The 23150-nt window shown below is 37.2% G+C and overlaps 4 protein-coding genes across 5 annotated transcripts; 1 reads left to right on the forward strand and 3 right to left on the reverse strand.

Annotated features, from left to right (window-relative positions):
* Positions 1-3687: 3687 nt before the first annotated feature.
* On the forward strand, positions 3688-6340 carry LOC109186611. Of its 2 annotated transcripts, none has more exons than XM_019336668.1 (5): positions 3688-4143; positions 4266-4571; positions 4649-5009; positions 5453-5566; positions 5676-6340. In XM_019336668.1, exons 1-5 carry the CDS (start codon positions 3862-3864, stop codon positions 5786-5788), a joined length of 1176 nt encoding a protein of 391 aa, XP_019192213.1. In that variant the 5' UTR covers positions 3688-3861; the 3' UTR covers positions 5789-6340. The 2 variants fall into 2 exon arrangements, with proteins under 2 accessions (XP_019192213.1, XP_019192214.1); XM_019336669.1 differs by having other exon boundaries at positions 3703-4143; positions 4272-4571; positions 5676-6334.
* Positions 6341-9860: 3520 nt separating this feature from the next.
* On the reverse strand, positions 9861-11943 carry LOC109186609 (7-deoxyloganetic acid glucosyltransferase-like). The gene is made up of 2 exons (XM_019336667.1): positions 11311-11943; positions 9861-10885 (listed from the first exon to the last, which is right to left on the reverse strand). The coding sequence occupies exons 1-2, from the start codon at positions 11822-11824 to the stop codon at positions 9966-9968; spliced, it is 1434 nt and encodes a 477-aa protein (XP_019192212.1). The 5' UTR covers positions 11825-11943; the 3' UTR covers positions 9861-9965.
* Positions 11944-13438: 1495 nt separating this feature from the next.
* On the reverse strand, positions 13439-15196 carry LOC109186607 (7-deoxyloganetic acid glucosyltransferase-like). The gene is made up of 2 exons (XM_019336665.1): positions 14610-15196; positions 13439-14506 (listed from the first exon to the last, which is right to left on the reverse strand). The coding sequence occupies exons 1-2, from the start codon at positions 15112-15114 to the stop codon at positions 13545-13547; spliced, it is 1467 nt and encodes a 488-aa protein (XP_019192210.1). The 5' UTR covers positions 15115-15196; the 3' UTR covers positions 13439-13544.
* Positions 15197-15425: 229 nt separating this feature from the next.
* On the reverse strand, positions 15426-18069 carry LOC109186608 (7-deoxyloganetic acid glucosyltransferase-like). The gene is made up of 2 exons (XM_019336666.1): positions 17455-18069; positions 15426-16486 (listed from the first exon to the last, which is right to left on the reverse strand). Exons 1-2 carry the CDS (start codon positions 17951-17953, stop codon positions 15552-15554), a joined length of 1434 nt encoding a protein of 477 aa, XP_019192211.1. The 5' UTR covers positions 17954-18069; the 3' UTR covers positions 15426-15551.
* Positions 18070-23150: the final 5081 nt, after the last annotated feature.

Below are 23150 nucleotides of genomic sequence, written 5' to 3' on the forward strand. Positions count from 1 at the left end.
AAGCTAAGCTCATGCGAACCAGAGAGGGGGAGAGAAAGAGATAATTATGCAATGTATTTAGTTGATTATGACCCTGTTTGGTAAATAGTTGATAGCTGTTAGCTGATTGAGTTAATTATGGGGTATAACTAGTTGATCACATTAGCTTGTAGAACGGTGTTTGGTAAATTGACTGTTAGCTCATAGTTGTTTGGTATAATTTCTTTTATCAAAAAGCTAATTGACAAAGTTATTTTGAGTAGCTTTTTAAATTTTAACATTTTAGAGTATAAAAAACCAATTACCCAAACACTTATTATTATTTTTAAACCAAGACAAATAACTAATACTGATCAAATAAGTCAAATTAATTTATAAACTACTACCTCCGTCCCATTTTGTTTGTCTGGTTCGGTTAACGAGGCTTGACTGAAGTTATTTTTACTTCAATTTTTTATAATATTAAATTTATTTTTAGTATATAAAATTTATATATTTAGAAACTACATTAAAGGTACTATTAAACATAAAAAATCAAATTTAAAAATAATTAAAAATTACTAAAAAAAATAAGCAATGAAGAAAGAGTTGAATTGACCAATGAATAGTAAACAGGACAGGCAAAATGGGACAGAGGGAGTAACTATTTTACCAAACATGCCTATAACTTATAAGAATACGGTTGACAAAAATCATTTCTAACATTGTAAATGAAATGAATATTGACAGAACTTCACATAGAAGTTCGATTGAAACTCGAGATAAAACAACGGAAAATAAGACAAAAATAAAGTCAATTTAATATTTAATTTTCACATGACATGGTTCCTTACTTCCTTATCAAATACGGAGTATTATTTACATTCAAAAATATATTATATTATTTAGCAGACAAAATATCATGGTCATTTAATATTGTTTTCAATGTATTTGCAGTGGATGCTTCATAAATTCTTTATGGATTTATAAATAATCTTTCACATATTCTCAAAAAAATATAATAATCTTTCACATAATTATATTTAAACATTTGCTTTTGTTTTTTGTTTATCAGTTTTTCATAGTGAACAAATATATATAAACCAAAATAGCAAAAAACAATAATACTTTTATTTATACTAGTAATTCACCCGCGCAATGCACGGAAAAAAATTATGCTATTATAAATATAAATAAAAAATAAAAAAACTAAAATATTTTAAATTATTTAATATAATAATATTTTTGAGCTTCCATTCATTGGTCAAGTATTTATTATTTTTATAGAATACAAAATTATAATTATAATTATAATTATAATTAAAATTATAATTATAATTTTGTATGGTTAATATAGTCTCTAATTATGTGCATATTCAAATAAACTTATAGAGAGAATTTACATAATTACATTGATTTATTCTTAATTGTATTCCATCTATATTATAATTTTCACAATACGAATAATAACTAAGATAATTACATTTGGAAAGCAAATTTCAAATTTTGTATTTGTAAATTTAAACTCTAATTGAACATATTTTTTTATATGATTATATAATATATAACTATTTTATTTTTCAAAAGTATATTTTTTATATGATTATATAATATATAGCTATTTTATTTTTTAAATGTTTTTTTTTTATAATAAAGGATGTTGTGACATTAATTGTAACATTAATTATTTCCCAAACCATATAGCTTTATTATATAAAGGATTATTTGGCTGAATTTATAACATATTGCATCGAAACGGGAAATGATAAATATAGTTGCTAGAGATAATTTTTTTTTAAAAAAAATAAAGACGCTAATTCATTAATCATATGCTGAAACGTTTACGATAAATATCTATGGAATTGTTAAACATTCATTACAGTCAGACATAAAAACAACTTCTGTAGCAATGCTAAAGAAAACTTGATTCGCAGACTGTTTTCAAAAATTTGAAGCTGAATTATTTGAAGGAATTTAAAACTTCTTTAATGATTTGGTTAAACGTACCCAAGACGGACAATGGTTTAATAATCTTGCACATCACCTGAGTATCTATTTCCATTCTTCTATCTATTGACAATATCTCCATCGAACTGAATTGCATATCATAGTTCAGATGAGTCTCTTTTCATTGTTATATTTGTCACCCATGATGAGATTCACATAGACTATGACCAGTTTTATCATTTCACGCTTTAATATATATTTGAATTTTATTGAAAACGAAAGAACATGAATATAAAATGTGATTGATGTTTTAAAATTAATTAAATTACGTTACATTAGCAGAGAACAAAAATGGAGCAATTATTGCATTTTATGAGATATTATTGTGTAAAGAAACACGTTCAATACCATGAATGATATGTTTAACATTTCAAACCCAAAATTGGTTGATTGAGAACTCAATTCGAATCACAAATGTAAAGAAGTCGACAAAGATCTTGTTGGCCTTGACTTATAATTGGTCGATTGGCAATTGCTAACCTAAGCAAGCTAGATATCCAGTCATTGATTGACAAAGATGCACGTCACGTTGAAATGCAACGTAATTTGCACATATAATGTACCGACCATGTCAATCAACAAAAAAGCAACATATAATTTCATATGTAAAACGTCATCGTGACATCCATTTATTACTGGACATCTCACAACTCATCTATTATCCATCATTTACTCATTATACATATCAGAGGTATTCAACCTTCCGATCTCATTTACACTCAAACAAAAACTCACATAATTTCTCCCTAGTTATACTCATCTCCCTCTATATTAACATAAACTCTGAACCCTACTCCTGATCAATTTTAACTATTAATAACAACAAGTATGACTCGTTTTGACAACTTTAGTATGTTGTAAACTTACAATATTAACCTAAGCCGGCTAGACATCCATTCATCGGTTGACAAAGATGCACGTTACATTGAAATGCAACGTAACATGCACATGTAATACACCGACCACGGCAATCAACAGAAAGCAACACGTAATTTCACATGTAAAACGCCATCGTGACCTGTATCACTTTTGTCCAATATATATATATACACTTGATCATTCATTTATTATTGGGCATCTCCAACTCAGATATTACCGATAGGATTCGTTTTGACAGCTTTAGTATGTTGTAAACTTACAATATTAACCTAATCCGGCTAGACATCCATTCATTAGTTGACAAAGATGCACGTTACTTTGAAATGCAACGTACCGTGCACATGTAATACACCGACCACAACAATCAACAAAAAGCAACACGTAATTTCACATGTAAAACGCCATCTGACCTGTATCACTTTTGTCCAATATACATACACTTGATCATTCATTTATTATTGGGCATCTTACAGCGCATATATTACCCATCATTTACTCATTATACAGATCAGAACTATCTAACCTTCCGATCTCGTTTACACTCAAACAAAAACTCACGCAACTTTTCCCGTGTTATTCTCTATCTCCCTCTACATTAACATAAACTCAGAACCCTTTTAATCATCGATAACAATTAATAGAACCCGTTTTTACAGCTCTAGTATGTTGTAAAGTTACAATATTACCCTTGAAATGACATTAGAGTATGATATAATATTTGAAATTTAAGGTGTAAGGAAAGTCATTAAAAGCTATCTTTGTCCAACTCAACATTCTTCCCTCCCACTTCCCCACTTCCTATCCCCACCGCACGGCGCCACACCGATTTTCTCTCTCATCACTTTGGGGCCCACCTTCAAAAAGTTTTTAAAATAAATTTTTAAAATTAAATTCCGTAGATTTTCTTTATCTTTATTTAATAACGCATACATTTCTGATTTCTTCTTCAACCTGCAACCTCTTCCCCAGACGTACATACATACATCCTCTGTTTCTATATTTCAAATTTAATCTGCGATGGCCGGAAAACAGACGGAGTTTTGGCTGCCGCCGGAGTTTCTCACCGGCGATGATATGCTGATGGATCCTTATTACTTCGAGAGCTCCGCTGCCAAGTCTGTGTCCCGCTCGAATCTGTTGTTCCCGTCTGAGTTCTCCCGTGATTTGTGCCCCTCCCCGGTGGACTCCGGCGAGAACGAGAGCGACGAGGAGGACTTACTCACCGGGTTAACTCGTCGATTTTGCCGGACGTTCATCGAGGAAGCTGACAAGTCCGCGCGTAGTCTCCATCATTTGGAGGTGGTTTGTCTGCTATTTTATTGTTTTAGGTTTTATTTGTGCTTTTTGTCTTCAATTTATTGAGAATGGAAGTGTCTGTTTTGTTCTGAGTATTTTTTTTTTTTTTTTTTTGTGTGTTGGAAACGCAGAAGGGTTTTGTGCTGTCACGATCGCCGCAGTCCACGCTGGCGCATGTGGGAAGCTGCACCGGTCGGAGCTCCGGGTCCAGCAATGGTAGCCCGAATGGGCCTTCTCTGGTTTCGTCTCCCCCTACTACCCCTCTGGGAGCTGAAAACGACGCATGGGATCTGTTCTTCCAAGATGTCGGTCACGTTAACAGGCTGAAAATGACCGCCGGCGATGGATCCACCGCCAAAAACCGCTGCCTTCCGGATCTACCTCCGGCGAAGCTCGTTAACAATACTGTTTCCGGCGTTCGCATTAGCCCCGTAAGCCATTTCTTCCATTGTTATATTCCTCCAGTCCTTTTCCTATGTCTGATTGTCTCCCAAATTTTCCATTTCAGTTCCATCAAGCTAGAGGAAGCCAAATGATGCCGCACCAGAGCTCTGAAATGTGGGGCCAGAAAGTGAGCCCCGGTTGGCTCGGAGCACGACAGCTGTATCAGACCCGGGTCGGGTCGGGGTTTGCGGAAAATGGCTGCCGTGGGAGAACAGTGCTGGGAGGTTCGGCTCAGTCAGCTGCATTGCATTCTCTGCAGTTATTGCAACAAAACCGCCACGGTGGTCCGGGCACCAGAGGTGTGTTTCCCGGCGGATCTGGCGGCGGCGGGATGAAACGCGAGTGTTCTGGCACTGGCGTGTTCATTCCCCGGAGATATGGCGGTAATACTACAAAACCTCCCTCCGATTCACGCAAAACGACAGGTATTTTCTGTTTTTCAGTTTATCGTGTTCAAGTTGTCCTCCATTTTAACCTAATATTTGTTTTTATTGTTTCTATTTTGTCCATATTCATCTTGTATTAGTTCATTTAACTCACTGAGTTTTTGTTCCATATCTCGGAAGAATTAGTGGAAGAATTATGGCTAAAAATGGCGGAAATTTTCCGCCCATCTTTTTTTCTTGCTGTTTTTACGCTTTCTTTTAACTCAATTAGGTTATCTCCACCGCCCTTCTGCAATTGGCTAGACAGCAGAATGATGTTTAATCAATGTCAATATGGAATATCTTATCTTCCTTTTCACGTTACCGTCCCATGATTGTGTCTGATTTCTTAAGAACAAACACTGTTTTCTGGGAAATTAATGATTGGTGCTCTGTTTCTGGATTTATCAATACCCTTAACGCTTGTGTTTATTGTAAAACAGGGCGTTCTGGTTCTGCTGCTCTGCATTCAACGAAAGCTGTTAGTGGTGTGAACCGGAGCCTTAACTCCTTTGAAGGCTTCAATGGTTTAGCTCAACCTCAGATGAATCCTCTTGGTATAACTCTTAAACAGTTTACTATTTACTATTCTTCCATGGAATCTCTGCTCTCTGTTCCACCATTTGAGACACAGGATTAAGGTTTCAGAATGTTTGGGTGCTGCAGATTTGTTGATTGCAAGGAGAAATGGTGCATTGCTAGCGCAACGGATGAGGAACATGACCCCCGATGTTTCCATCAGCCCCGAGCTTCGTCTTCCTCCCGAATGGACTTACTAACCTCTGAAAATCTCCTTCAATCTTGAAGGAGCTTTTGCTGTTAGAAATGGTGGGGTAGAGAAGTAGTTCATGATAGAAGGAAGTATAAGAAGTAGCAGGTGTTTGGTTTCAGTAAGTTTTCTAGGAAATTATTGATGCAGGAAGGCAGCAGGAGAAAATGAATAAACCAAAATTTTCTCAACAGGGTTTTTGTTTCAAGTATATATAAATATATATTATATTACATATATGTGTGTCTTGAAGGAGGAAGATGATGATAGCAGAAAACTGGAAAAATGGGTGGTTTTTGTTGCTGTAAAATAAGTGTTCTTAAAATGGGTTTGTGGGGTTGTTTTTGCCATGGCTGGGACTGCATTGGAGAAGAAGGCTGTTGAAGAAGAAGAAGAAGAAGAAGATTATGCAGTCCTCCCCTCATTGTAAAACTCATACTATTATCACTATTGTAATAAGGAAAAGCTAGCAATGTTTAGTTGTCTGCATTTAGATTTCTGCATAATTTCTTGTTGTTTCGGAATATATAATATATAAAATTTAAATAAATGTGTAGTTTAATATTTCTTTTACATTTTTAATTGTGAATTAATAATTTTTTTGTCTCTCGATTATGCTGTAATTATCAAATTAATTATTAATTATCAATTTTGACGAAATAAGTCTTCAATTATTTTATTTTCTTAATGGGTTTGGTTCTTTCTAATTATTTTTTGATCAGTTTATTGGAGGATTAAATCAATTATAAAATTAATAATTAAGAATTTAATTAGTCAAAATTGATAATAAAAAATTTAATTTATCACTACTTGAGTGACCAAAATAATCATTCATTCTTTAATTGTGACGGGGGACGGACTCAAAAGGCCCAGGACTCGAGGAAGAAAGAAGATAGGAAGGGATGAAGATTGGGCTTACGAAAGATCGGCTCCAATAAGGAGAAAAGAAAGTCCAGAGATAGCTATAAACGAATCTAGGGGCCGACGTGAATGGGGAGTCGACATAAGTAAGGAGTCGGGTCAGCAAGATAGCCGTTGGCATTTAAGAGCCTCTTCAAGGCTCGGTCAAACAGGCTGTTGGGAGGCCTGGTAACGACAACCCAACAATCCCTGAGTTTAATAAGGTAACATTATGGCACTTTAATGCACACATTTAAAATTAGCAAGGATGACACATTATAAAAGGGTCCTTTTAAGAATGTAAGGGAAGTCAAGTCGAATTGTCCAGAAACCTATTTTTCTTACAAGTTCCATAGTTTATTTGAAAGGTGAATCTACCAACTACGATTATATTCCATCTCTATGGATAAAAAAATCCTAAAACCAACAAATTTCGAAAGAATATTGGAGTTGTTTCTTTCGTAATTAAAGTTATTTTTTCAGAACAATTGGAAGGAAAACAGGGGGGAAGTTGCACAGGTGGGGCCAACAACATGCAGAGTTTATGTGAGTTAGTTGATATATTAGTAAATAAATTGTATTTTTTTTTTTTTTTGAAAAAAAGAAAGGGAAAAAGTGAGAAAATATCCGAAAAGGAGGTAAAGGGGAATAAAGGGTAGTGGTGGTAGCTTCCGGGCGAAGGAGATGGGGATTGAATGGACATTGGGTCCCACGATGACGTCAGTGCTGGGTTTTCTTTTTGAATCGGTTCTGATTTCGAAACGGTTCTCCATTTCCCACCGTCGCCGGATGGGGTTTATTGTAATTTCCGTTGATGCTATAATGAAATTATGTTCTGAGTTATACTCGTAGAGTTGGTTACTTATTGAGATGAGATGTTATTTTGAAACTCTTTAATATGATGTGGTCGTTACTAAAATTAAACATTTAATTTTGTATTTAAATTATGGGAAAATGGCACTTTTTCCCACGATGACGTCAGTGTTGGGTTTTCTTTTTGAATCGGTTCTGATTTCGAAACGGTTCTCCATTTCCCACCGTCGCCGGATGGGGTTTATTGTAATTTCCGTTGATGCTATAATGAAATTATGTTCTGAGTTATACTCGTAGAGTTGGTTACTTATTGAGATGAGATGTTATTTTGAAACTCTTTAATATGATGTGGTCGTTACTAAAATTAAACATTTAATTTTGTATTTAAATTATGGGAAAATGGCACTTTTTCCCATGTGTTATATACTTATAGTATTTTTTTTCTTCAATTATTCAAGTGGCTATTTCCCCCCCCCCCCCCCCCCCCCCCCCGAAATGTTAAATGGACATATGTACCCTTAAAATAAATATTTTATTTATTTTTCTTCTCCAACAAATTATGACCACGATTCGGTTCAAACCGAACAGACACTATAACAACTAAATTGAAATATTCCAATTACAATTTAGAATCGAAACTTGATATTTAGAGTTTATTAAAATCGCGAACCGAAACGGCCGGTTCATGTTCCGAACTAAAAATAAAATAAAATACATTTATTGTTGAATTTGGACTATTTTAAAAATAAAAATAAAATGTTAAAATAAAGAAGATTCAAAATCGCGATTCGGAGCCAGAACCGCTGGTTCACGGTTCAGAAACCAATTTTTTTGATTCATAATTTTAATAAACTGAAATCTAAATATTGGGTTCTGGATCTGAATCATAATCGAAAATTTTCAATTCGATTGCTATAGTGTCCGGTTCAGTTCGAACCGAACTGTGGTCATCCCAACATATAAACAATAATTTGTTGGAGAAGAAAAATAAATAAAATACTTACTTTAAGGGTAGGAATGTCAATTTAATATATCATGTGGAATAATCGCCACTTTTAGAATAATTGAGGGGGCTAATATGCTTACATAAATAACTCAGGGGAAAAAAGTACTATAAGTATATAATTCAGGGAGAAAAAGTGTCATTTTCCCTTAAATTAACTTTAAACAAACTTCTTTAACTGAATCAAAACAATAAAACGAGACATAATGAAATATTTAGGCATTTCACTATGAGAGTATACACAATTTAGTCTTTTATTCCGGACATTAGACACTTATTTTCTTATTTTTTTGATCGTTGAATTATTATAATTTATTCTTTTCCTGTCATGTTGAGCACTCAAGCAGAGTTGTGAGACTCTTAAAATCTTATGATGACAGAGTTTGTTTTTGTGGACAAAAATAAAATAAAACCCTAATTTTGGTGGATTTCCCAAGTGGAGTGAGAGACATTTTTGGTTATAGTGATTTTTTGGTGTTCCAGTGATGTTGCTAGTAGACTGTTGGTAAAAAAAAAAACCCAATGCACTCTCCATTTCTATATCATTTTTTTAAAAATAATTATCTTAGAAATAGAGAATATTTAATATTTTATTAATATGTTCAAAAAATGTATTATGTATAAATCATGAGATGCCGTGGTAGAGGTGAGTTTGGGATCTTTACTAATATTGGTAAGCAGTGAATTAGCAAGGGGATAAAAAATTATTATTTAATATATAAAAATTTTTTTGCCAGCCAAAATATTTGTAGTTCAATGATATTTCATAGACTTTTTCAAATAAGGTCACCTAGATTTAAATCCTAGTCCACCATTTTGCAATGAATTGTAAGATTGGATAATAGGAATAATTTAGAGTAAATATCCAAAATGGTCCATCGACTATAGCTAAATTCATAAATTGGTCATCGACTTTCAATTTTAACCAATTAAGTCTTTAACTTTGCAATTTTGACACGATTTGGTCCTCCATCTATTTGACCGTTTATTGACCGCGATTTTTGAGGATATATATGTAGTTTCACGTGCAAAGCTCAAGAGAACGCTCTTGAAGGTGACATCGTCGTTTCGGAGGGGGAAGTACTTCTCCGCTTGCTGCTTGGGGATCACGAGCCGGTTCAGCTTAGAGAACGCTCTTGGAGGTGACAACGCCGTTTCGGAGGGGGGAAGTGCTTCTCCGCTTGCTACTTGGGGATCCCGAGCCGGTTCAGCTTGCCTACATCGCTTGGAGTCACGGCTTTCTCGAAGAGACACTCCAGGGACTTCGGCGATCTATCTATCAAAAGCTATAATCTCTCCAGCATGGGGTGCGACGCCAGCAGTGAATTCAAATGTAAGAGTGCGGTCTAAAAATTCAATCGGAATCTTAAAAAACCAACGATGGACCATAAAATTACATACATATTCTAAAAAAGTGCAGTCAACAAACGGTCAAATAGACAAATGATCAAATTATGTTAAAATTACAAAATTATGTCCTCATTGGAGAAAGCGCCCTTGACCGGATGTCGTCAACTAGACGTCGGAGATTAGAACACGACGATCCACCTTCACCGACAGCTTTTCCGGCCAATTTAGCCACCTCTTCTGCTCTCTGTAAGAACTCATCTTTTCTCTTCTCCATAACATCTCTAACCATCTTCTCCACCGTGACTCTGTCGCACCTACCTTTCATGTCCATTCCAATCTTCCACACCGCCTCCACCATCCGGCTGTTCGTGTTCTGATCGCCTAAGCACGGCCGGCATATCATCGGCACGCCGGCGACTATACTTTCCAGAGTTGAATTCCACCCAGAATGAGTAAAGAATCCCCCGACAGAAGGATGCTCCAACACCGCCTCTTGCGGCGCCCATCTCACCATGTACCCTCTTGCTTTCAAACCCTCCTCAAGCTCTGTCGGAACCCAATCTCCGCCATTTTCTCCGGCCACGAGGTCCTGTCGGTGAACCCACAAGAACCTCTGCCCGCTGTTCACTAACCCATGCCAAATCTCCAGTAACTGCTCTCTGGTCACCACTGCTAAGCTCCCAAAACTTACATAAATCACTGATTTTTCCGGCTGGTTTTCCAGCCAGCTCAGGCAGCTTCTATCTTCATCCCGTAAACTGTTTGAAGAAGGCGGATTTGCGTCCAGTCTGGCCTTCAAATGCGCATGAACCGGTCCGATTGCGTATGCATTTGGACACATTGTTCTTACCTGGGAGAGTATGGGTTCTTCAAATGTGTTGAAGATTACTCCTCTTGCTCGAGTTGTTTGCAGTTTCTCCTTCACCAAAGTTCTGAAAATGGGGGTTTCCAAATTCTGCAATTGGCAAAAGCTTGGCAGGTCACCTAGCCTGAGAAAACTTTCCATGCCCTTTACCTTCGTTGCCAAATCCATTTCGTTTCCTGTATATATAATTCCATCATAACCTTAAACAAGATGATCAAGAAACAGATGTTTTCATGTCTTTGCTTTGACAATTCTATCCGCACCCTATGACTTTCTCATCCCTCTCAATGAATTTTAAAATACATGCACAATTTGAGTAATGGGTTAGTGTCTCTAGGATTCAATTGCATTAACATCTCATTGTCTTAATTTTTTATTTATGAAAAAGAACAACACAAAAAAAAACACAATGAGCAAACACTTAATACAACTTATACTACCAGCACAATTTTAGTTTCAATTAAAGACTAATTAACATCATTAGTTCTTACTCCGTATTAAATTTAGAGTTATGTTCAAAGTTATAAAAAGAATTAATGCGATAATTAACTAGAGAATTTCATCTTGACTAAAAATTGATAATAAACTTCATATTTATTACCTTTGATGGGAAGCTCGCCGGATTGGATGAGATCTGGGGTGCAGACATAACACCAGAAGGCAGCAACGCTGATTGTTTGGAAAACAATGGTGGGCAACTTGAATTCCTCTGCCACATCAACCGCTAAGCTCACCAATGCTCCATCTGTTATCACGCAACTCACCGGCGGCCAGAACGGGCATCTCCGGTGACCTCCTCCGAGATATTCTTTAAGAAACGGCCTCCCCACGGACTCTAAGGTGTTGAGATTCTCCATGAAGCCGTCAAGAGTGTGGAGATCATCCTGATGGATCCCGTCGGGGAGAGTTTCCAGCCGGAATTTCTCGCCGAATCTGGACCCGACGTCGGTGTGCGCAAGAAGGCTGCCGTGAGTGGGGACGGTGACGAGGAAGGTGACGTGGATGTCGGAGAGACATAGAAGCTCTGAAAGCTTGAGCATGGAGTTGACATGGCCCTGTGCCGGTAGCGGGAAGACGAGTACGTGAGGTGGTGGAACGACGGCGGTGGTATCCATTATAGATTCCGTTATGTTTCAGATCGGAGATGGAGATATTTTTATTTTCATCACAGAAACGAAATCTTATAACGACAAGGAAACGTAACGGGACACTGCAACCACCATTGTTATTATATTTCAATTCTGACAATGAAAATATTGTCATGCCCCATATAAAAAGACAACTCTGAGAACAATGATTTGAAATCAAATCTCACTAGTGCGTATCATATGCGCAATAAAAAAATAGAATAATGTTTAAATTGATCACTGAACGTAACATGAAAATGCAATTAGATTACTGAACGAAAAAAATGTAATTAGGTCTCTCAATACTCCAAATGTATGCAATTTCACCCCATAGCAGGTTACTATCAATTTTAGCAAGCTACCTACTTACATGGCAGCTGAGTTGACATTTTTAATAATAAAATTTTTAAAAAAAAAACGTCAGCTACCTCGCCATTCTTTATAAAAATAATTATTAACTTTTATTTAAAAATTCTTAAAAAATACCAACTTAGATGCCACGTAAGTAGGTAACCTGCTAAAATTGATGGTAACCTGCTATTTTGTGAAATTGCATACATTTGGAGTATTCAATGGCCAAATTGCACTTTTGTGGAGTCTTCAGTGACCTAACTGCACTTTTATTTCGTTAAATGACCTAATTGCATTTTCAGGTTACGTTCAGTGGCCAATTTGAACCTTATTCCAAAAAAAAATTAGCATCTATGTGGGGTGAATTAACATGATTTACATATTCTCATATTCAATTGGACTGAGAATAGAGATGTCAACCGGATAGGATGAGAGCGAGGGACATACCCCACATCCCCGCCCAACTTTCTTCCATATTCCCTATCTCTGTTAGAAAAAAATACTCTATCGATGATTATTCCGGGACGGAGAATCTCCAACCAATTTATAAGTTATAAAAAAGAATTAAAAATTAAACATTAAAAAAATATTTAAATAAATAATGCATATATATTTATCTTCAACTTAAAATAGTATTCAATATATATATATATATATATATATATATATATATATATATATATAGGGGACTAGGCGAATAGGGGTGACATCGGTTTCGGTTCTGGTTCGATTTCAAACCGAATCGCCGTTTTCGGTTCCGTAAATGGACAAATTGGAATCGGAACCTTATAGTAAGGTTCCGATTTGGATCTCGGTTCAGAATCCGCAATTCCAACTGGATTTATTTTTAAAATTTTTTTTAAAAAACACTATAATTTTAATTTTTTTTTTAATTGGAGTCAGTTCTGATTCCTTATCATCTGGAACCTTAACCTTAACCGAAACCGTATGGACGGTTCGATTTCGGTTCCGATTCAATAGTGCACGGTTCGATTCGAATCGAACCGTAGTCACCTCTAGGGCCGAGGCGGAGAGTGCCTTCGTCCTTGACAGAGAATTCAAAATTGCCTCCATCCCTATCCTGATTTCCTATTTTTGTCCCCATTCTCGTTCCCATAAGGCTAGAAATCAGATTCACTATCAAGTATTGATACAATTGACATCCCTAATCGAAAAGTGAAACTGATATTTAAATCTTACCAATTTTTTACTAATTTATGTTGGTCAACTACAACTTGAAATATCCACAAATCAATAGCTGTAAGATAAGATTAAATTCAAAATAAAAAATCAGATTATGATGCAAGAGTTGTATGAGGTTGTTGAAATGAGCATGCTGAATCTAAGAACTGGATATTTAAGGATAATGAACCCTAGAATTTGAAGACTTTATGTCGTTGACTAACCGTTGAAAGTTACAGAAAGATGAACCGCCTTCAACCAAGCTTCTCCTAGCCATGCCCGCCATTTCCTCAGCTCTCTGCAACAACTCATCTTTCTTCTCCACCATTAAATCTCTAACCATCTTCTCAATTATAACTCTATCACAGCTATCCTTCATGTCTAATCCCACATTGTAAACTGCTTCTACGAATCTGCTGTTCACTTGTTGGTCCAGAAAGTATGGCCAAGAAACCATGGGAACACCTTCGGAAACACTTTCAATGGCCGAATTCCATCCGGAATGAGTCAAGAATCCTCCGATTGCCGTGTGGGCTAGCACCTCTTCCTGGGGAGCCCATTCCACGATGAATCCTCTCTCCTTTATGCTCTCAGCCAGGTCTGCCGGGATCTCGCTCTGAGAATTTTTTCCGGCGAAGGGTTCTCGCCGGAACACCCACAAGAATCTCTGTTCACTGTTCACTAACCCGTGCCAGAACTCCATGACCTGGTGTTTAGTCAGCGTGGCGATGCTCCCGAAGCTGACGTATACCACCGATTTCCGCGGCTGTTTGTCTAGCCACGCGAGGCAGCTCCGGTCCTCCGGCCATAAACTGTTCGAAGAAGACGAGGGAAACGGCGCCGTTTCGGAGGATAATAATAGTTTAGTTCTCAGGTGGGCGTGGAGCGGTCCGACGGCGTAGAGATTCGGGCAGACGTTTCGGATTTCGGCGAGAATGGATCCATCTAGCTCTTCAAACGTGTTGAGAATCAGACCGCGAGAACGCGAATTCAATAGCCCTTTGCCCTCTTCTGTATAAAGCTTGAACTTTGGATCGGTTATGTCACCGGAACGGCAAAACGCCGGCAAATCCCTCCGGCGAAGAAACGTTTCCATTCCCGGAACGCCCTTTATTGCTTTATCCAAATCATCATCTCCTGAAAGATGCAATTGATTAAGAAAATCTGCAATAACTATTTAAGGGTGTTTATAAAGTAAAAAATCAAGAATTTAATGGGTTATCTTTGACAGTAGACTGACCATGAAATGGAAGCTCGCCGGATTGAACGAGTTTGGGGAGACAGAAGAAGATCCAGAGACAAGTAGGACTGTAAGTGCGTATGAAGAAGATCGGAACTCCAACTTCATCGGCGACATCGCCGGTAAAATCCAAAATCCCGTCGGATATGATGCAAGTTACAGGTCCCGGCGGCGAATCCTCATAAGTAGACAGTATTTCTTTGAACAGAGGCCTAGTTTTGGCCTTGAGAGAATCAAACAACTCCATGTACCGGTTGCCCTCGCGGGGGTGATCCGCCGGAAGGCCATCGGAGATGGTTTTGATTTGGAAGCCGGGATATTGTAGGAGACGCGATTGGAGATTGGTGTGACGGTTTAGGCGGCCGTGAATGTGATCGGTGAGTAGGAAGGTGACGCTGATGCCGGAGAGGCAGAGAAGCTCTGCTAATTTGAAGGTGGCGTTTACTGGACCTTGGAGGGGTAAGGGGAAGATGAGAACATGTGGGTGCAGTTTTCCTTCCGCCATTGCTGCTATCTTGCTTTTCTTTTCTGGGATTTTTGGACCTATGTTTCACGTCTGATTCATTATTTATTCCTTCATAGTTCATAGTTTGATTTTTTTTTTTTTTTGGTTGGTTAACACTAATGGAACTTATAATAGGCTAGACATTTACTTACTGTACGCCACATTGAGTCATCTCACTTTGAGAGAGGTTACTGTCACACTGTTACGGGTGAGATTTATCTCGAATTATTATTCTCAAATTTTGTCACGATGACCAACTGATGCGCGTTTAAATACACAAATCTTTTACAGGTAAAGATGGTAGAGTAATAGAAGACTAGAAAACACCAAAGAAAAAAAAAACAATCATATTGCTTAAATACAATGCGGACTATTGTTCATTATATTTGAAAGAAAATTCTATTCATATTCAAAATAAAGTTTAAACATTTTGATATTCAAATTCTCATCCGCCTAATGTCGTTGATTAAACGTTCCATATCTTGGTATGAATCACCACCTTCCATAACACTTTGCTTAGCTAAATTCGCCATTTTTTTCGACCTCTCTAAGAACTCATCTTTCCTGTCGTCCATCACTTCCCTAACCATTCTTTCAACAACATCTTGACTACATAAGTCTTTCATGTCCAACCCTATCTTCCAGACCTCCCCAACATACCTACTATTGACTTGTTGGTCGACGAAATAAGGCCAACATATCATCGGCACTCCTTCCACTATACTTTCTAAAGTCGAATTCCATCCGCTATGTGTTAAGAACCCGGCTACCGAAGGGTGAGCCAGGACCCGCTCTTGTGGAGCCCAGCTCACTATGCACCCTCTTTCATCAGTCCCCCGAGATAACTCAATGGAAACTTTAGAATTCGGCGAATCTGAGCCCGATGGCCGGATAATCGAGCCCGGTCTCTGAACCCACAGAAACCGAACCCCACTCTTCACCAACCCATGCCATAACTCCATGAACTGATGCTCAGAGATGACGGCTAAACTTCCAATGCTAACGTAAAGAACTGATTTTTGGGGTTGTTTATTGAGCCATTCCATGCAGCTCCAGTCCTCCTTCCATATACTATTTGAAGTTTTGAGCAATTCTGAATCTATTCGGGCTTTCCGATGAGCGTGGAGCGGCCCAACGGCGTACACGTTGGGACTTATTGACCGGAATTGTTGTAGTATTGGGTCATCGATATCTGAGAATGTGTTGAAGATAAGCCCGTGTGCTTTAGGTAGATATTGAGCCTCGTTGAGCACGATTTGGATGATGGGGTCTTCTAAAATTTGTTTGGACTGACAAAAGCTTGGTAAGTCTCTTCGTCTTAGAATGTTTTCCATACCTGGTACACAACTCACCGGTGCATCCAAATCGTCTCCTTCAATTATATACATAAAAACAACATTAACACACATGCTAGTGCATCAGATCATGATTTTTCTTATGTTTAGTTTTTAATTTTAGTGATTTTTTTAGAACGATGGGATTATTAACTCCATTCAACTCTAAGTATTAATTATATATCATGTGCCCTTTGGTTGATTTTGTAGTTGCATGAACTTCTAATTGTTATTACTGCTGTATTCATATTTTCAAATTCTGATTATTATTCACGGATTAATGATATTTGATATTTCAAATAGGTAGGAGCTGAGGTGACATTCAAAATTTGTAAATTTGTTCATTTATTGATATTAGAGAGACATTATGTGATGAAACTAGAGACTAATATTAACTCATTCATATCATCTTATACAAAGTTATCAATGTGAACCGACTTGACCGGCCTATAAGACCACTAAATAGTAAGTTGGCTTGCCCCGGTACCTTCAAGTAATCAAGTCCCATTAGTTGGGCAGGCCAACTTGTCCTTTTTTCTTTTTCTCTTTTTTAGTATACACTGTAATTATATATATATTTTTTTAACATATAAGAATGTTGTAAAATACTACTCTAATATTTTAATTTCATTGTTACACCATTCAATATGCAATTAAGACATAAGTTTAGTGAAAACTAAACACTAAAGAATACACCAAGACTATATGATCTAATGGTATCCGGGTTGAATTTCGAAGATTGTGAATTTGAGTCTTAATGGAAGATATGAACAGAATACTAAAAAGCCGCCAAAATTGAAAATCATTTTCAACTTATAAAAGGGGTGGGTGAACTAGGTTTTTTTTTTTTTTAAGGAGTAAACTAGGCAAAACTTGTTTTGTCAGTTCTTGTGGATCAAATCAATTTTGGATTAATTAAATTGAACATAAAGATGCAGAAAGATTATATTACTAAAACGGAAGAAATTAAACTTTAATGGAAGATGATGAGGTGCAGTGCACTAACCTTGAAATGGAAGTTCTCCAGCTTCAATGAGTTTGGGAACACGCAAGTAAATCCAAACGGCACAAGGACTGATCGTGTCAAAATAGAACAGTGGAACTCCGATCTCTTTAGCAATATCGACGGCGAAAGGGAAAATCCCGTCAACTATGAGGCAACTCACCGGCTTCTCCGACGCAGAGCCGCCGGCGGTGACCATCTCCCGGAAAAGCGGGCACGTCACTTTCTCTATACACTGTATCATCTCCACTATCTGTTCCCCGGTTCTCGGGCTGTCTTCCGGCATGCCGTCCGGCAGCGTCTCGAACCGGAAGTTGGGGTACCGGCGGAAGCGCTCCTCGACGTCGGTGTAGCTTAGCAGGCGGCGGTGGACGTGGTCGGTGTTGAGGAAGGTGACGTGAATATCGCCGTGAACGCACAAGATCTCGGCCAGGTTTAGCATGCAATTCACTGGCCCTTGAAGTGGCAACGGAAAAATGAGGACGTGAGGTTGAGTCTCCATTTTTTCCGGTGATCGGCGATGGGGTTTGGCCGGGGAAGGCGATTTGGTCTAAGTGATAAGGTTCGCTGGGTTTCTGATTTGGTTATTGTCAAAGGAAAATGAAATGATCTTAGGATATATTCGGTACATGAAACTACCTTGAGAATACAAATATTTTAATGTATTATTTTAAGGTAAAGTCGTGGAATCATACGGCAAGTGCGCACTTATTCAATCCTCGGCAATATCAATCATGTGCTTGAATTTAGGGCACGAAAGCCAACCACAATGCGACAAGAGAGATGGATCAGCAAAGACAAAATCGATCCACAAAATTAGTTACCTGACTTGATTTAAGATTTTTTTTTTATACACTCTCACCTATTTCCATAACCATGGTCGAAGATGTAAATGGATATTGCTAACCGGGTGTTGGATACGTCGGTTGAATGTAATTAACTATGTTAGGAGCTATTGATCGGGGAGGTGAGAGGTTGAGATTTAGGTCGATTGTCTGACCCGGGTGCTGTGTGTAGTTGTGGTTGAAAGAGCTAGCTTCTTCGTCCTCTGGTGCTTGATACATGAACGGATATATGACGATCGAGGTCGGATACGCGTCTACAATGACTTTTCGTACCGGGTCCCCACAGACGGCGCTAAAATGATAGTACTAATATCCAAGTGTATGCAGTCTAAAAGTACTGAATGAGAACGAGTAGTAGTACTAAAGGTAGGGATGGCAATTGAACTCGTCCCCGACGGAAAAAATCGACCCCCGCCCCGACGGGGGCGGGTTCGGGGATTTTTTTCGGGGATCGGGGGCGGGGATGGGGGAAGTTTCCCAATCCCCGTCGGGGACGGGGACGGGGACGGGGGTGGCATTCCCCGCCCCGTCCCCGATCCCCGATCCCCGCCCCGTCCCCAAATACCCGACTAAAAATAGACTTAAATAGTATTATATATTTATATATAATATAATCTATAATATTAAAAATACTAAAATATTAAAAGTCTGCGGTAGTTTTAATTTAAAACTTCTACAGTTCTACAGTTCTACAACTCCTCTGCCACTCTTCCACGTTCCAACTTCCACGGACTGTTCTACAAGACTACAACTCCTCTCGCCATTCGCCATTAATCCCATTATACAGACTGTGTTCGCAATCGCCATTCGCAATCGTCATTCGCTATTCGCAATCGCCATTCGCATCCCTATATACAGTCGCTCGCGACGCCACCTCGCCCCATCACCGCCTTGCCGGACGATTTTGTAGTCTCTCGTCTCCGGTCTCCTTCCGCAGTCCGGCAGAATGTAAATTTTGATTTTATTTGAATCTCGCAGTCTCGCAATTTTCCACGTTCCACGGCAGTTTTTGTTTGATTTATTTGGATTTATGGAACATTGTTTTGAACCAATTCTTGTTGAATATTCCTGTGGTTGTGTTTCTGTTTTATTTTATTGTGAATTTTATTGTGAATATCGTGTTAGGAACCTAGGGATATCAAAATAGAGTGAATATCAGAGTAATGAAAATAATTTTTAACTTCATGTCAAGAGTAATTAAGAATTTCTTAATATTTTGTTAATCCCATTACGAGAATTAAACTAAATTCTCTATATTAGAAATAAATTTGTGATAAAGTTCTGATTTGGGTTGATTGGTGTCTCACCTTAAGTCATACTCCTTAAGCAACTTTATTGGTTTGATAATGTTTATTCATATTTCAGAAACAGTTTAATTAGTGTAGTTTAATTAATTTAATCTTTTAATTAATTTAATTAGTTTATTCTTTAGTTTAATTAGTTTAATCTTTTCATTAGTTTAATTAATTTATTTTTTCTATTGTTCATATATTATTACTTATTAGAATGGAAGGTGATGATTCTTACATAGGCGCCTGTGACTCATTTACTCCAACACCTATGAGTTCACCGGTAGAGTACCCTAATTCATCTCCCGTGGATTCACCTAGTGCTAGGAATGAAGAAGTCGAAATTCAAGAAACTCGAACAACTACCCAAACTGTTGAAGGTGAGCTTGTATATTTTTGTAGTTATTAAATTTACTTTTTGTTTATGTTATTATTTTGATTTTGCACTTATTTATTTATTTATTTATTTATTTATTTTGTTTGTTTTAACCGTTGAAGGTGAGCCTAAAGTTGGTGAGAAAAGATTATGGTCGATTGTTTGGGATCATTTTACAAAGATTAAAGTTGATGGCATATTCAAGGCAGAATGTAATTATTGTAAGAAGCTACTTGGGGGAGAGAGTAAAAATGGTACAAAATATTTGCATGATCATAACAAGATTTGTAGAATGAGGCCTCACCAACACCTTAGGCAACAAACACTGACCTTAAATAAAGACAAGGATGGAAAATTGAATGTAAACAGTTACACATTTGATCCCATAGGTACTAGACATGCACTTGCTCGTATGATTGTTAAGCATGAGTATTCACTTAATATGGTTGAGCATTCCGGTTTTAGGGAGTTCATGGGTTTTGCTCAACCTTTGATGAAGCTGCCTAGTCGGAACACAATTAGAGCGGATATTATAAAGATTTATGAGGCTCAAAAGACCACACTTATTGAGTCTATGAATAGAAGCTCTAGTAGGGTTGCATTGACTACAGATATGTGGACTGCAGATTATCAAAAGAAGGGATATATGGCTATTACAGCACATTTTGTCGATTACAATTGGAGTCTACATAATGTGGTTTTGAGGCATGTGCACTTTATGAAATTATTTATCTTGCAATTTTTGTATACAAGTTGACTACTTATTGTGCAATTTGTGAAATTATTTATTGTGTATTTATGTTAGATTTATTGTGTGTTTATGTTAGGTTTATTTTTGTCGAGCCTCCACATACATCATTGACTCTTTCACAAGAAATGTTGAAATGTATTTTGGATTGGAATCTTGAGAGAAAGTTGTCTGCAATAACCGTTGATAATTGTTCAACTAATGATGCTTTAATTAGGCATGTTTTGTCCAAGCTTAACCGTAAACATCTTATATTTGGTGGGAAATTTTTTCATGTGCATTGTTGTGCTCATATCTTGAATTTGATAGTGCAAGATGGGTTAAAAGTTATGGAGGATGGATTGGAAAGAGTTAGAGATAGTGTTACTTTTTGGTTATCTTCACCAAAAAGACAAAAACTCTTTAAAGAAAGTGCAACACATTTGGGTATAGAAAACTCAAAACAGTTAGTTAGCGATTGTAAGACTCGATGGAATTCTACTTATTTGATGCTTTCTGTTGCATTGCAATACAAAGATTTTTTTACCGTTTGGGACAACAAGAGTCTTCATTTCTTTGTGCACCATCGGAACAAGATTAGGAGTTAGCTGAGAACATTTGTGATAAACTAAAAGTGTTTTATAAAGCATCAAATGCATTTTCTGGTAGAAAATATCCAACTTTCAATGTTTTTTTCCTATTGATGTCTGAGATTAAGGTTAATTTGAGCAATTGGGTTGAGTCAACTGATTTGGTGATAACAAATATGGCTAAGAGAATGAGTGCAAAGTTTGATAAATACTGGGAGGAGGAGCATGGAATTCTAGCTGTAGCTAATGTTCTTGATCCAAGATATAAGTTTGGAGTTGTTCAATTCTTCTTTCAAACATTTTATGGAGATAAAGTTGCATCGGAAATTGAGAGGGTTAAGACATATTTATATGATTTGTGCCGTGAATATGAGTGTTCTTCAACATCAACACCTGCAAGTAAACGTGTCCAAGTGAATGAGACCATGACTCAAGGTGACCCAGTTAGGGATAAGTTGAAAAACTTTATGGAGGTTTCTCACACGGGTGCAAGTGAGACATCGTAGTTGGATTTGTATTTAGAGACTAAGAGGTCACCATTTGATGAAGATTTGGATGTTTTATCATGGTGGCAAGTTGAAGGGAAGAAATATCCAACTTTGAGTAAGGTTGCCAAGGATGTATTAGTTATTCCAGTTTCTACCGTTGCTTCAAAATCTGCTTTCAGTACTAGTGGTAGATTGGTGTCACCTCATCGTAGTAGACTCCATCCAAATATTGTGGAGGCATTAATGTGTTCTCAAAGTTGGTTGCTTGAAAGTAAGAAATTTTATTTAAACAGATTATTTTTAATTGATTATTCATTACTTTACGTCTTTACCATACTAAAATAATATTTGTAGGTGATAGCACTGTGGAGGATTATGAAATTAATGAAGATTTACTCCTTCCTCATCAATTAGAAGCAGATGCTTAGAGGTATTTATTAAATTATACTGTTTAAAAGTTTAACTAAATATATATATCATTATAATTATATTATTCAAATTCTTATTATTTTTCAGGTTATTGAAGAAGTGTTGAGCAGTGAGGACTGAGGACCACTACGACACTATTATTATTTTAGTAATTTGAAGTTTATTTTGTTTTGTTATGTACTAATGTACTTATGTAATAAGTAATATGTCTAGACTTTGGAGGAGTTTGAAACAATTTGAAGTGTTTAAACATTTTATGATTATTATTTATGTTTGAAAATTGAAAGTTGGAACTTTGAAAATTGTAAGTTTGGATATTTGTAAGAATTTTAGAATTTAGAGTTTGAATATTTTAATTTTATTAATCTTTGTATTTTGAATTTGGACTTTGTTTAAGGATTAACTATATAAATTTTTGATAATATTAGTCTTTATTTTTTTATATAAAAAATTGTTTTTTTTTTTTAAGTAGGCATAAATAAAAACGGGGCGGGGACGGGGAGTGGGGAAAGATTTCGGGAGCGGGGACGGGGACCCCATTCCCCGCCCCCGCCCCGCCCCGTTGCCATCCCTAACTAAAGGTTACTTTATTAATCAGAAGGTGACCTGATACAATCTAACTGGCTATCCCGAGGGCCGACTGACTGCGGTCGGGCTGCTCTGTAAATAGCCTATTGATCGTTCCAAAAGTCTCCTCACTGTAGCCGCCGTGGATATTTATAGCCTTTAGCCGGAGACAAACCTCCGGCCTACTGGCATGTAGCCCACGTAACGTCCACACGTCTTCACCCGGCGAACATTCTCTGTCAACGCCTAACATTGCCACGTGCCTCTCTCCAACATCTCCGTCTCTTCGTAAAGTAAAGACACGATGACCGGGAAATAACACCGGTCGGGAAGTCCATCGGTCGGGTCCGACCGCCTCGACTTAACGACGCCCGACTTAAAGATTCCG

The sequence above is a fragment of the Ipomoea nil genome, unplaced genomic scaffold (assembly GCF_001879475.1).
Source record: "Ipomoea nil cultivar Tokyo-kokei standard unplaced genomic scaffold, Asagao_1.1 scaffold1407, whole genome shotgun sequence".
Taxonomy (NCBI): domain Eukaryota; kingdom Viridiplantae; phylum Streptophyta; class Magnoliopsida; order Solanales; family Convolvulaceae; genus Ipomoea; species Ipomoea nil.